The sequence below is a fragment of the Onychostruthus taczanowskii genome, unplaced genomic scaffold (genome assembly GCF_017590055.1).
Source record: "Onychostruthus taczanowskii isolate IOZ18803 unplaced genomic scaffold, ASM1759005v1 scaffold25, whole genome shotgun sequence".
In the NCBI taxonomy this organism is placed as follows: domain Eukaryota; kingdom Metazoa; phylum Chordata; class Aves; order Passeriformes; family Passeridae; genus Onychostruthus; species Onychostruthus taczanowskii.
The window spans coordinates 4,805,151-4,820,629 of NW_024499796.1; the positions used below are offsets into that span (position 1 = coordinate 4,805,151).

The following is a 15,479-nucleotide window of genomic DNA, read 5'->3' on the forward strand; positions in this document are numbered from 1 at the left end:
ATTGAAAAAAAATTTGTCCTCATATTTCTTTGTGCTTCTGTCACACAGACTTGCTGCATTTTCTGTGGTTATCAGCATGAGTTTTTAATGTAATTCTGAATTATAATTTACATATTTAGCATTACAATTAGAAATAATTTTTAGGAAGGATAAGTTAGGCATGAATGGTTATTTTGTTTTAACTACAGTTTTGTGAGCATGAACTCAAAGTCTCAAGGAAAAATGCCAGGTTAGACAAAGTTAATTAACTTATTTTGCTTTTGGGTCAAAAGAATGCAGTAATTGGATTGAAAACCATTACTTATTCACTGCCTCTATAACTGCAGGAATTATTTATGTTTCAATAAACACCTGTTTATTTACAATATAAATGACAGTCAATTCTATAAATAAATCTCATTAGATAGGGAGAAAGCATAACTAAATTAGGACAAAGAAGAGACATGCAAATCCTACTCCCAGTTCTGACACTGATCCCGTGGCTGCTGCAAGGACCCAAAAGTCACAAATCATTACTAATTTTTCAGCCTTTATTCCCACCAGCCTCACCCTCAGCACAACAGCTCCTGAGAACCCTGGAGTATCCACAAGACTCTTTGGCCCACCCTGGTTGTTGATTATCTCTGGGCTTTTGAGGTTGGAAACTCTGAAACAGCTGAAGTTTACCTTTTGTCACTTATCAGAGCTGTCAAGTGATGCTAAAATTGAAAATCTAAGTTGAAAGGGGAAGTGAACAGGCTTTACTGTTATTTATATATCCCCTATGGGATAAAACAGAAACATCTTGTACATATGCAGTGAACTATTTAATGATACCCACTTATATTATTCTTTTCTATATCTAAGAATATACTAAAAACACCCCCCAAGACATACAGCAAAAAAGCCAGAAGCTAAGCTATATTTAAAAGCTCTACTTTTTCCTGAATTACTAAGTAACAAAACTTCTGGGTATTTTTTTCTTTCTCTGGAAATCCTTCTGTTAGGAGGAGGTTACCAGGGCTTGAGCCACAAGCTCTTTGGGAAATAATTACGCCCCATGGTCAGAAAATGATCCCATGGTCACCGAGTGATTCCAAGGCAGGAATCTCTGACTTTTGTGGAAAACAGTAAATTCTGTGGGTACAAAGCTGCAGGCAGCATGAAATGATCCCTGCAGTAGAACTGCCATGGAATTTCTAACATTTGCTGCATGGAAAGAGAGAAACAGTCCCTCTGTAAGTGCCCTGATTGCTCCAAGACATTGTTACAAATCCACCAAATCATCTGTATAAAAAGTCAAAAAGAAATCTTTTTGCACCTTTCAAAAAGAAATATTTTCATATCTTTTTTACTCTCAAATATTTTTTCTCCATGCCAGCAAACAGACTGTAATAAAACCACTTTTCTTTTGCGCTAGAGGAGGGCTGGGCTGGGCATGGATACAAACCTTTGTGGTTTTTCATGTCCTTAATCTGATCTTGTAAAATCTTCTGGAGATTCCTGTTACCTAAAACATCTTCTTCCAGCTGTTTTCTCAACATGAAAATGTTGTTCAGTTCCACTTGCAAGCTATTTATACTGGGAAAAAAAGGGACAAATAAATCTCTGAGATTCAATTCAAAACGTTTTGGTGTGCACTGGTGTTTTCTCCACTCAGGCTTGCACCCACATCCCATTCCCCATGGCTGGGTTTCATCCCACACTTCCATCATTCTGATGCCTAAGCACAAACAAATCCCTACATAGAAAGAGGAGATTAAATGTTTACATACACAGCATTTTCCTGCTCTTTTGGGCTCTGCTGCCTAAATCAGCTTCCCCATGACAGAGCCTCTTTCTGAGCAGTTCTTTTTAAGGAAAATCTAAATTACTATCGTCTAAAAACTGTGCCAGAAAAATATCATTATCACATAATGCTGATGGCTTTGTGTATTCCATTATGTGGTGACCATGGAAACTTTGTTCCCTTGCCACAGAGCTATACCAGATAATCTAATCCTGCACTTAGGAAAAATATCAAAAGATCCTGTTCCATTGAAAATAGGACCCAGACACAACTAACTGTTTTATTTCTTCATTTACCCACAGCCTGTACAAAGACCCCTTGAGTTCTAAATTGTCTCAAATGTCTCAGTTACCACAATGGGGCATAAATGTCCAAATGTAGAATTTATAATTTGTCGAGGTGAATTAATTTTTTAAGCAACTTTGCTACTGAAGCTCTTCAGCATCAGCTGCCCCTCAGACCCCAGAATCTGCTGCCCTTTGCTACATCTTCCCACACCCTTCAACTACACCAGCAAGGCAGTTCTGAACAATCTGTAAAAAGATTTAAGTGCTGAAAATAAACCAACCTGAAATTGTAATAAAATGAAATAATTTTGATTTAATTTAAAAAATAGGCTGTTACTGAACTCTTTGTATTACTTCTTTTTGCTTTTACTTCACTTAGCGTTTTAAGATAAATTAAGCTGCTGCAGAATTTCCAAGCCACTGCACTAAATGACAGAGAACTCAGGGATCTTTAAAAAAATTTCAATCCACCCGATGGGAGACTGTACAGGAACACAGAGCACATCATACTTGCATGAGAATAACAGAGTATTGTAGATGCACATTAATTAAAAGCTACATGTATGAAAATCCTCTCAGTCTGTCTCCTGACAAGTGTGCTGTTGTCAGGGGCTCCTGCACAAGAAACCACTGCTTTAACCAATTCTTCCTCATACAAGAGCTTCTTTGAAGTGAGAGCTCTCTTAAATGCTCAGCAAAAACAGATTAAGAGTAAAACCAAACCAACACATGACTAGAAGCCAGGTAAGCACATTTTCTCTTTTTAATGAGTTAAAGGTTTTATAAAAACAAGCACTGATTCCCCTCTTGGAGAAAGAAGGAATGTCTTGGTCCTGACATCCAGTAGCTCATTTTGAAAAATAACCACCCAGGTTGCTTAAAATAAATAATGCCTAAAAGAAGATGTCAGCAAGAAAACAGATGTGTGCCCAAAATCCCTGTCACTGCTGATGGCAATTAAACCCAGCCTCCTCATCTGTGTATCTGCAGGGCTTGTTTACCATTCCCCAGAAGTTTGGGATTTAAGTCTTGATGAAGTTTCCAGCACATTTCAGCCCCCAAAACTGGGAGATGGAGGAATAAGAGCAGCTCCAAGCCCTAGCTCACTGTGCATCCTCTGCACTGACTGCTCCATGCATCCCAAAATCCCACATCAGGGATCAGGACTAATGATCCTGATCCTACAGAAGCTCATTGCAAAAGCCCAGAGATTGCACCTGCAGCTCTGGGTTTGCTTATTTGAGAGGCATTCTAGGAACAGCCAGTTTCAGAGCCACACTGCTTTGCTGTCATTGCTGTACAGAATGTGGAGCCTCTTCTTGCCCACAGAGCAGGAGCCACTGCCAGGCCCCACTCTTCATATGGAATCAGAAATAATCTCCATCAGCTGACTGCTAGCATTATTTTTCATAAGTATTTTTTGGTCCTGAGCTGTGGCCAAGCATAAGCTGGCATTGCTGTAAGTGCTTAACTCACACACAAATCTCATCTAGGCTAGTGCTACTTCTCTTCATGGTTTCCAAACTATAGTGGTCTATAAAACAACTGCAAAATATAAACAAACATTCCCCCAAAGCTGGCAGGTATAAGCCACTGCTTTCAGGAGCCGGCTCTCAAATGTTTTAAATACTTCATTAAGAAATTTGCAATTATAACAGTAAATTTTTTATGAAACATTTAAATTTCATTTGTCTACAGACTAAAAATTTTCTTTATCATAATGTCTCCTCCTGAACTGCCCAGCAATAACAGGATACAAAGCAGGCTGCAGATTTCTTTCTGAATTGTTAGGTTCTTTGATTTTAAAAGGTTAAAAACCACTTGTTCCTGCCACCCTTTTCAATGCTTTACACTGAAAGTGTACTATGCAAACTTCAATTACTCTGTTTTGTTTAACCTCCTCCCAAATCTTGCATATTTATATTCTCATCAAAATTCTCACAGTGTCACTTTAAAGATAAGCATTATCTGTATTTTAGGAGTAAAAAATGGCAAATTGTCCTGTGCCCAAAAGTTCACTGCAATTTGGTTTTACAACAGATGCCAAAACACAAGACCTAAGTATGGAAAATCCAGCTGCTTACTTTGGTACCTAAATGGAAATGGGGCTCATTTGAGATTCCAATCTAAAAAGAAACATTTTCAGAAACATTTTAAGTAATTTAGATAATAGCAACTCACTTACATAAATATTTCTCTTTAGAGACTACTACAGAGAGCTTATAAACAACTGGCCAGAACAAACTAATCTCCAGTAAAGCTGCACATTTTTTTCACATTTTTTTCAAAAGTTCTGACTTTTGCCCTTTGATTCAGATTATCCTCCAAAGCAGAAGCACTTACCTATCTGACTCCTTGAAGGCCTTCACTAGAGTAGAATAAATATTCTGTTCTTTCCTTAAAGCAAGGATCAGCTTCTCATATTCAGCTTCTTTGTTTTCCTAAATGAAAAGAAGAACATACTGTGCTTACAACGTGATTTCCATGTGTGTGCCTGTGTCCTGAAGCACTTGTGAAAGAAGATGAAATCCCAGTTTTCTGAACAGGATCACCAATGCCCAACATGGATCTGAGAACCATTCACTGCCCTTAAATCCAGCTGTTATTGAAGGAGGCAAAGACTGTTTCACTGTGTACCTACCATGAGTGAATCACATCTCAGCAGTGCTCCAGCATTTTTCTGACAGCCTCAGAAGTTTCCCCCATCCCCAACAAAAGAATCCTCACTCCCAAAGTTCCCACAACAGGAACAACCTGGCAGGCAGCGTTCCCAGAGGAGGGGAAGGGAGAGCAAACAAGTCAAAGCTCCAAGCACGCATTCTAGAACAAGTCCTCTTCGTGTTCTGGATAAAATTGGCTTTTTTGGGGTGAGGAAATGCAGCAAATTCTGCTCCAGCTCTGAATAAGAAGGATTATATTGAGCCCCAAATAAAGGATGAACATACCAGCCACTCTGTAAGTCAGTTTTCTGCACACTACAAGCTGCTGCTTCACTCGTGTGAAGAAAAGAAAATGGTTTACCTGCAGTCTTGCTCACAGAAAGGATATCATTATTATTATAAGAATAAACATAAACTCTTATGGTACATTCTCAGTAAGGATCCACTAATTTCCCCAGACTTTTTCCACTCCAAAACAACCAGACAGTCACTTTTTCGGCAGGAAGTAAAAAATGCAGCTATTTAATGGAGTATATTCTTGCACTTACTATGTAAAAGTATCTAAAATATCAGTCATTTCCAAAGAGAAAATAACTGGGATATTATAGCAAATTTAGATGTATTAATATCAGCCACAAATTCTGCCTCTGTTAAAGAATTTTTGGTTCTCTCAGTTTTCTATTTTGATGGAAAACTGAAAGGAGGAACAAGGAAAGGTGCCACAGCTAAGGGGGAATTTCAGCTAAGGGAACTCTTAGGAGATGCTAAATCATTAGTGAACAGATCATTAACAAGGAAGAAACTTACACCCACGAGTTTTAAGCAGCTGTTATTATTCCAACTGCAATTCCTAAGGAGGAAATTGCAACCAAAAAAAATTCAGCTACAATAGAATCTCGTTAATTCACACTAAAGATGCAAAGACTGCTAATTTGAACAATTCAGTGTTCTGCAAAGTAAACAGCACAAAAGCAAGGACAACCGGTGTTTACTTTTAATTATTTACACTCTTACTTCACAATATGCCAGCAAATATGTTAAATAATATTTTGCAAATGTAATCAAGCTGTGATTGGGTGACTCCAGTTAAGGTAACCTGCCTGGCAGGTCCTGCTGCAGCTTCTACCACTGATGCTCCAGAGTCTTTGAAGAGGTGACCTTGCCTTTGGACAGGTGCTCCATGTTCAGCTGCCAACATCTTCCTTGAGAAAGTCTCATTATTAAAGAAATGAAAAAGCTTTCTCCACCATTTCTGTGTACCAGTCTAATTATTTTAACTTTGCCTGATGCTTTTAGAAACCTTGGCACACCAGGCTGCAGACAACACAAAAAAAGACAAGAAATGTACCTCCAAAAGCAGCTCATTTGTTCAATGATCTGTCCACCATGATGCACTGAGGGAGTCAGAGAGTGATTCAAAAATTTAACAGTACCTAAAGGCTGCATTTAAAAGACACTCCCAGGTTCTAGTGCAATTTAGACATTAAATACTATTCTGTATCAAAGTGCAAAATCCTGAGCTTCACATCGAATTTATTATCTAGATGAGCAGAGGAAGAGCTCCCAGCAAAGCTGCTGACTGAGCATGGAGAAACACAAAAACAGATGGAGGTGGGTGATCCAGAGGCCAGTAATAAAATAATCTCATGAAAAAAAAAAGTTAAAAAGTACATCTTGCAGCCTAAATTAAGGAGTCTTATCAATGTGCTGGAATCTAAGCCTTTCAAGAACAGACATTAAGCAAGAAATGCATGGGCTGTAATTTAAGTTGGAAAAGTTTGATCACAAACACTGACCAATGATGTAGAAAGCAACAGGAAAAAATTATTCTTTTCACTTAATTTAGTTATTTCACAGTCTGTTAAAAGTTCTAGTGAACTCCTCCATATGTCTGATCCAAACCTTGCAATTATCACTGAAGACATTACAGAACTCTATCCTAATTAAAGCTCTTCCTGAAGCCCTGGCAGAGCACTGTCATTGCGCAGAGTTAGGGAGCACAAATGAGGAAAGGAATGGCTGCTGCATGAACAAAGCAGTGCCACACACAAACCCTGTTCCACTTCCCTGTCCCTTTTAGCATTCACATGTTTGGTTCTCCATTTGTACCAAAATCTCAGTAACCTCATTAAATCCTCCCAACTCTTTCTGCCTAACAGGAGACACGAGCTGTTTCTTAATTCCAAATGTCACGGGCTATACACAAATTATTAAATTCTAAATTCAACTACCTAGGTAAAGGTTAGCAAAATCACGAGGAAGTGTTCCTGATTTTTTCAGAATCTTTCATGAATAATAAGATGAGGAGATGCAGCATGAACATCCCTTTTTTTTGTACATTATTACTGTCATCTCTAAATAACGCGTAGGAGTGAATTATTTCAATCAACTCCCCGACGGTACACAAAACATAAGGCAGCTCTGTAACTTAAATAGACTGAAATGCTGTGGGAGTTAATGAAACATTAAACCTCTTGACACATGGTGTGAGGGAAAATGTGTTAGAGGAGATAGCTGCAAGACATCCAGGACCATATTGCAGTGAAGGATTTATATTCCCGTGAAAGGAGGCAATCTAATATGTTAAAGTCTATATTTAAGTCTGAAATACTACTCCTAAGCAGCAGTGGTGGAAAACATAACTTATTTTCATTAAAGGTTCCTTAGATTGTAAGCAATGAAAGTAAGAGGTTTATACCCCCACGATAAATAACTTATTGGCAACGTCACAAGAATATCTGGTTGCCTCACTGAATGTCCTCGTGCTTCCAACAACCCTCAGGACCATTTCAAAATCTCTGAAGATTAAAGGATAAATGACTCAGAGAAGGATATTAGCTATACCTCCTCACTGCTCCATCAATTCATCCATCACTAGAATTTGGTCATGTCTTCCAATTTCTAAATTCCTTGTCTGTAAAAAACATTTAATTCTGAGACTTCCCCAAGTCAGAAGTTGTCAGACTCCTCTAATTATCAATGTCCTCGCTCACTTTCTTTAGACCATGACAGTGGCTCAAAAACCCAAACTCCAAAATTAGAACCTAATTTAATTTATCTTTAATGTATCTTTCCTGGCCTGGCTAAGGCACACAGCAGAGCTTTGGGTGTTGGTTACTTTAAAATTTATCATTACATTAAAATAAAGTACAAAGATATCCTGAAAGAGAGAAAAGTTCTGTATCTCTCCAATCAATTTCTTCAACTTTAAAAGATCAGTGAGGCTGAAGAGCCTGGTTTCTGTCCCCTCTGGTGGGGAGGATCCAGCTGTGGGTTTGTTGAGAGTCAGTGCAGCACAGCAAAGCCATCCAAGAGTGCCAGGCAGCCAATGAGAGCAGAGCTGTGGATAGTCTGTGTCCAAAAACTGATGATTAACATGCCCAAGTGGGTCCTTACAGGAGATAGGTGACACAGAGGTTGAGCTGAGAGGACAATGGGCTGTGATTAGCTATTGTTCAGTCACTGAGTGCACAGCAGCAGAGAATGAGCTGTGATTAGAAGGTGGGTCTGGGTGATTGCCTGCACTGCCTGCCACTGCTCCTGCCCTGGTTATCCACCTGAGCCGACTGAGGGGTACACAGGCAAGGCAGTGTTTGATTTCCATTAATTCCCTGTGATTTTCTATCCTAGGTCCCTTTGTGACAGAAGTTAGGTGCATGCACTGCAGTTTGTTGTGCAGAAGTGGAATTTCCCCCCAGCCTTTCCCAGACCATTTTCTGTGTCTGCACATTCACATATACTGGGATAAAGCCTCACTGCTGCCCAGGCAAACAGGGCTGCAGCTCCTTTTCTCTGAGCTGGTCACACACCAGGACTCCACACGTTCTTGTCTCTCCCATGGTTAATTATAGTGCCCATCACATTCATCATCTCACCACCAGACTGCTCAGAATGTGACCCAAAACACTGCACTTCTGTTTCCTTTGCCACTGGCTCCCTTTATTTTGAACTTCTTGAGAAAGTCTCGTTAATGACTGACATATTATCAAAGAAATGAAAAAGCTTTCTCCACCATTTCTGTGTACCAGTCTAATTATTTTAACCTTGCCTGATGCTTTTAGAAACCTTGACACACGAGGCTGCAAACAACACAAAAAGAGACAAGAAATGTACCCTCAAAAGCAGCTCATTTGTTCAATGATCTGTATACCATGATGCACTGATGGAGTCAGGCAGTGATTCAAAAATTTAACAGTACCTGACTTCTTTTTGCTAGAACAGAATGGAGGGTAAAGAGAGAAGGAAGTACTTCTAAAACTAAAATTTTGACCTCTCTCTTCAGGTACAAGTCTTTTCAATTCATGGCATCAAATAAAGTAATAGGCATGTATTGCTCATTCTTTTTTAATATACATATTTCTCTAATTTCTCTATAAGTTCTTATTTGCTTTAAAGCAGTTTTCTTCTTGCCCTGGACATGTTTTCACTCCTACCTGTATTTATCCTCACATTCCATTTATCTCCTGTGGTCACCAGCTCTGTGCAATCTTTCCCCTTATCCATCCAAAGTACACAAACTCCTCTCTGCACCCCTCTCCAGAAATGCAGATATCCTCCCACTCAGTGAATTATGTCTGCCCTAACCACCAAAAAACCCCTATCTCTTTATGGCAGGCAAAACATCTGAAAATAGGGAATTTAGTGATGCCATATAAATTCATCAGAGCACAAAACATGGTGAATTACAACATATATCTGTCCACAGCTTTGAATCCAAAGTCAAAATTCTCCTCAATTTGGAGGTAAGGTACTTACCTGCAAATGATCAGTTATGCAAAACTCACCTCCAGCTCTCTGACTATCTTGATAATTGACTGTTGAGTCTGTGCAGCACATTTCTCCTCTACTAAACCCTCATTTTTCAGTTCAAGTTCTTCATTAGCTCTTAAAAGGTTCTTGCACTTATTCTGGAGCTCCTGCAGCTCTGCATCCTTTTCTTTAACTGTTCCATCAAGTCTCTAACAAAAGAAAACAGGCAGTTTTACAAAATTTATTCTACTTTGAAACTGCAAAATACTAAACCTAACAAAATTCAGAACAATATCCAAGGATGACCTGGAACGTTATTTACACACCTTGCAAAAAGAGCTCAATTTAAGACACCAGAAGCAAACCCAAAAGATACACAGAAGCTTTCCCCACCTATGCAACCTTTTCAGTATTAAAAAATGAAGTCAAGGTATGCACCTTTGTCTCCAGGTACAGAGCAACCTCAACTCCTCTCTGCATTGCTGGCTGAATACCATCACTACTTTTTTTACTCTGTGAAAACTGAGGAGGGGCCTGTTACCATTCAGGCAGGAACCTTCTCATACAGGACATTTGGGGCTCCCAGAAAAGAAGATAAAATATTTCAGTATCTATATCTATTCCTCAATTTCCACTTTGTGCACAATAAACTGAAAATCATGAGCACTTCAGAGCTTTTACAACTGTGACAATCCTACATAAGTATTAGCAAAGCTTTCTTCCCCCTCTGTCCACATGCTTCACAAAACCCTAACAAGAAATTCTGTTGAATGCCACACACTCTGTAATTACAGGTCTGTTCTGCAAATACAGTATTATGAGAAGTGAAGGATTATCTTCAAAATCAACAATAACTCCAGCTACAAACGTGATTTTGTAATAATTCCCTATACAAAATCAAATGATAACTTTCCCTTTTTCATTTCAGAGTAAGTCTACCAACCTCAAGCAGCAGATCCTTGTGATTGACACTGTCTGTCAGCTGCCTTATAACAAGTTCTTGGCTCTGCAGTTTCTGATTGCTTTCACTCAAAAGAATATTGTAATGGTGTTCAACTGCTTTTTCTTTCTCAGTCATTTCACCGTGTAATTTCTCTAGTTGATTTCTAAGGTCCTACAAAAAAAATGAAACTGAATATGCAGCAAATCAACTTTAAAGAAAGTTTAAGACTAACAACCCCCACTATCACTGAAGAATGTACTGAAGCCACTTTCTCTTGGCATCAATGAATATAATTAAAGAAAGAACAACTTTCAGATAAGATGTCAGTATTTTCTTCCATAAATCTAGGTTGTTGTTTAAATGCTTTTCATACAGAATGGCTGGTCTCCAAGGCTGTTGGGAATATTATGCACATAGATGTTGTCAGAATGAACATTCACTTCTGAGTCAATTTACTCCCTGGCTAGAAATAGGAGAAAATTGCTTACAGGTGATTCAGTTTGTCATTTGCCGTTTTTCTCATCACACCGTGAAAATTGTTGCACACTGGTTACTTTGGCATCAAACAAAAGGTCACAAGTGTTAAAACTTTTTTCTTTTGACAAGAACAGAAACTTCAAATGACCAACCAGGTCAAGCTCAAGATCAGAAGGGATGAACAGAACTTGATCTTGACTCTGGCTCTGTTAATTACTTCCTGCAGCTCCAAGATTAGCCGCATTACCTTCACACCTCAGCTTCCCAGCAGAGAAATGTGGACATTCTGCTCCTAAACCAAAAGAACAATCTCTTTCAACAGCTTCTACACAGCAGCACGTCCCAAGGACCCCGAGATCTGTTAGGACCAACATGAAATGCTGCAATGGAAGAGCAGCAGCTGCTGGGCTGCACAACCACAATCCCAGCTCTCCTCAGCAGCCCCACAGATCTGTCCCGCTCCAGCTGAAAATCCACCCCTGAAAACACAGCTCCCCATGGGGTTTCAAAGTCTGGCCACCTGACAAAGCCTTGGGTCCCAAGAAGTAACATCAAACAATTCCTATTCCTTACATTCTGCTAGGCACCAGGACAATCACCACATCTACGTGAATATATAAGATAATTAGCATGGAATTTATAGTCAGCTCATAGTTAGAGTGGAAAATATTTAAGAGCACAGGGCAGTAGGAGAATTTCCAACATGGCTTCTCTGTCCTTCCACCTTCTCTCCCACCCGCACTGTTCTGTGGTTTTTTCACTTCCAACATTTTTGCTGGTTGGTTGGGGAGTTTCAACACTATCAGCTGAAGGAGGCAAAGCTTGCACAGACACCAGCCTCACTTTATAAACCTTGCCTCTACTGCACAGATTGTGTGGAAGAGAGGTAGAAACTTGTAACACAGGAGCTGTTCCCTAAAATTAAACAATTAAAACTTGCAGGAGACTTTATAGTATCTAAACTTCTGTTCAGACCCAAAGAACCAGGTAACACAGCCTACATCTTCAAATAAATGTTTGCTGTTTATTCCCCAAAAGGGCCCATTTGTGAAGTAGCATGAGCCCTTTAAATAGTTTGCACATATGGTAGTCACTTACAAACTTTATTTTTACCTCCACTGGCATTTAAAATTTAATAGTTGTTTCTTATTCTAAGTCCAAAGAAATAGCACTAGAGACATTTTAATTGTAGTCTCTTTACAAACTGTTTTATGTCCTTTCTTGACTTTAATTACCTCGCTTCATGCAGGTTCACATCAAATCCTTAACATCACTTTATTACTTCAGTGTTTTATTTCTGTTTATTTTGCACATTAAATGCAAAATGTCATTTACAAAGCCTTTTGGCTAACTTTCTTCATTTTAGCTTCATCTCCAGGATTCAGCTAAGAAACACCTAACAGCTCCCAAAACCCCCTCAAATGTTATTCAAAGAACGATTACACCCTGACCCTCAGTTCTACAAACTGATTTTTTTTCAGGAGCAAAAGAACCACTTGCTTGACTAAGAAAACTGAAGAACAGCAGAATCAGGTCCAAGTTTTGTCTAGATATCCAAACTCTCCAATATGTTCCTGTTTTTCCCTCACTGCTGCCTATAAATACAAACTGCAGTGGGAAGCAGTGCAAGCTCTGATCATTGCAAAGGCTTTTGGCTCCAAGTTGTGGAGCTCTTCGAGTGGGTCCCGTTAAGCCTATTCCCACACAGCACTGCAATTGGAAGCAAAGGATCAACAGCAGTGTTATCACATTTCCTGTGCTGCAAAGGTCACTCCTTGGCTTTTTTAAATGTTATTTTTATACTATCACGTTACTGAGAGGCTTGAACTGACACATCACCTGGAATTAAATTTCAGGGGACTTTTCCTCTGGCCTGCAATTTCAAGTGACCAACACTGTGACTCTTAGTGAAAACCATGAGCAGCTTGAAGATGACAGACATGCAGAGTTAAAAAGAGGCTGCTGCAACAACTGTACTCCAGCTGTTGCCTCATCTCTGTCCTTTGGTGCACAGCACCTGTCAGGTGCAGAAACCTTAAAACAGCAGAACTCTGTAATGGCCACGTTCATGGGAAGAGCTGGACTGACAAGGGATGTAATTGTGGAATAAGTAGAACAGCCTGTGTGAAATTTGCAATTTGCACGTAACTTTGCCTCTACTATTTCTGCCCCCAGAACTCCCTAAATCCTTCCCAAGGCAAGCTAAAGGTGAAACAGAAAATTACCTTCTTTGCATGAGCTGGAATTCTATAACACACCAAACTATCCATCACTGTAGCAGTTGCTTGAACTCATTGACCACTCAAATTGTCTGGGAGAAAATCTATTGGTTTCTATACATTGACTTGCAAGGGTAATATAGTACCTACAGCTCTCAGAGCATAAACTTTGCAATTCTCTCTGCCAACCTTTTCCCCAAGAGACTTTCCTATGATTAATGATAGCTGAACTAAGAAAAATGAATGTGAAACTCTCTAATATAGAAGACTGGAGCAGATGCCTCCCCCTCCTTGTCAGATGAAAACCAGTTTGGTGAATAATTAAGTTGTGAAGCTCCAAAACCTTCCTCTCAGGCTAAACTACAGCTAGGAAGACTAAATAATAAATTCTGCCTAATGAGTTATTATGCATCTCCCCAACCAACTGATCAAATATGAATATCTAGTAAATACACTTTAACTGTCTACATTTAGGCCTGGAGAGAGAATGGATATGTGAAGTGTTTAGTCATGTAAATTTGAACAAAACTCTCAAGGAAGAAGCATTCCACAGTACCATGACAGCCATGAACAATATCTAAGGGATGAGATGTTTATTCCTCACCAACAGTGTGTAAAAATAAAGGTCCAAAGTTTCTTGTTCCAAAGAGCTTTAAGTGATGCTTAACAGCATCTCGATAGTGATGCTTAACAACAGCTTTTGGAAAGCACAGAACAGAAAGAGCTTTGAAAGCTCTTTCAGACACCTTTTAAAGTTGCCCACCCTAAGGCAGGAACATGGTTCAAGAACATCTAAACCCATTAATCCAGGAAACTCCTAAAATTGGACCAAGTCTGTGATCTGGATGATCAGCTCACATGTAACAATTGTATTTGATTTGGTTTCACCTTCTTCCCTTCCAGGACAGTAATGCCCAATTCATGTCCAGACACACTGGGTTTACAGAAGGCCCAGAAATACATTTTAGGGGGGTTGTTTGTTGGGGTGTTTGGGTTTTTTTAATAAAATATGCGAAAATTAGCCTTACCCCAATTACACTACATGGAAAGTCACTGCAAATTTCCCTGTGAATGAGTGAAAGAGCTAGGGCAGCAGTTCATTACAGAGATTGAGGGCATTTTCTACAGTTTATACACTTTTTTTTGCTAACTTTATTCCAACAAAATAGAAACACTGATGAATAGGCATCTTGGAGCATAAATAGAACTGAGTTTTTAAGGCTGTCTCATAAAAAGTTTTCAGCAGATCACCAAAGCAGTCTCCTATTTGTCAAAGAGCAAAATCTCACAGCATATTGTTTAACTCCCACATATCTACTACTTAATGGGCAACACTTCACAGGCAATGTGGTTCTATCCAATGCACTTGCAGCTCTGAAATTGAAGCAGCTGTTCTGTAAGGAGTAGGAAATAGGTTAGGGATATAATTTTTATAAGACTGCTCATCTTTTGGCAGGAATGCTTTTCCCCAAGGAGCTCATCATTTACATGAAAAACTTGGACATAATGGAGTCAAACAGGGCTTCTGTAATCCAGCTAACTTCAAATCCCCTGGCAACTCCCTCCTCACTCCTATTTTTCCTGTACAGTTATATTCTAGCTGAGCTGAAAGATGAAAAAAAAAATCTGAATAGAGAAGACAGTTAAATATAAAATACTTCAAATCAATAAATGTTCTTTGTGGCTGTTTTACTGACAGCAGCGATCTGTTCTCGCTCTCCTTAACCTCAACACCCCAAAGAAATCTCAAAGCACACCAAAGATAGAGATTTTGTGATGGAAGCCAAACCACAGTTGACAATCAAACAAAAATGCGTTAAATTGGGAGTAGGAGGGGGAGAGGAACTTAATTTTTTTGTAGGTAAAGAGACCCCTCTGCTGGTTTTATGAAATAGTGCAGGAGTAGCAATTTCCACGTCTCCCTGCTTTATTAAGGTCCTTATTCAATATTGGAGCCAAAACATCTAGTGAATAAAGACAGGCTCATTAAATCTTTTATGTAATTTAATATAGCAGGAGACTAATCCCTAACTGAGGAGGATCAGACTCTGGATATAAGCAGGACTCTGCTCATTATGCAAATGCTGCCCTCCTGGAAGCAATGGTGAGAAGACTTTAACAAAATCCACATGACAAAGCATTCAGGTGAGAAGTGTTTTGTGTCAAAGCCTCAACAGAAGCCACATCCTTTTTTCAAATTAAGAAAAGGAGAAACTTGGTTATTCACTTTGTTGCATCAGCTGTAAGTGCTGGGGGCAGGAAAGCTCATCTGGATGTCCACAGCAAGGTAAAAACCCTCAAGGCAAGATGAAGCAGCAGAATTAATGAACAGCACCTCATTTTTATCTTAAACTGTGATCAATTAATCCTGTGCTT

The 15,479-nt window shown here is 39.2% G+C and overlaps 1 protein-coding gene across 4 annotated transcripts in view; it reads right to left on the bottom strand.

Annotated features, from left to right (window-relative positions):
* The window catches only part of CDK5RAP2 (CDK5 regulatory subunit associated protein 2), a 70,340-nt gene that overhangs the window by 41,218 nt on the left and 13,643 nt on the right, over nt 1–15,479 (bottom strand). For all 4 annotated transcript variants that reach the window (XM_041406701.1, XM_041406699.1, XM_041406698.1 and 1 more), the window contains exons 13-16: nt 10,408–10,578; nt 9,500–9,673; nt 4,399–4,496; nt 1,430–1,560 (exon numbers count right to left, since the gene is read on the bottom strand). In XM_041406701.1, coding sequence (XP_041262635.1) covers nt 1,430–1,560; nt 4,399–4,496; nt 9,500–9,673; nt 10,408–10,578 — 574 coding nt within the window. The remainder of the gene's footprint in view (nt 1–1,429; nt 1,561–4,398; nt 4,497–9,499; nt 9,674–10,407; nt 10,579–15,479) is intronic.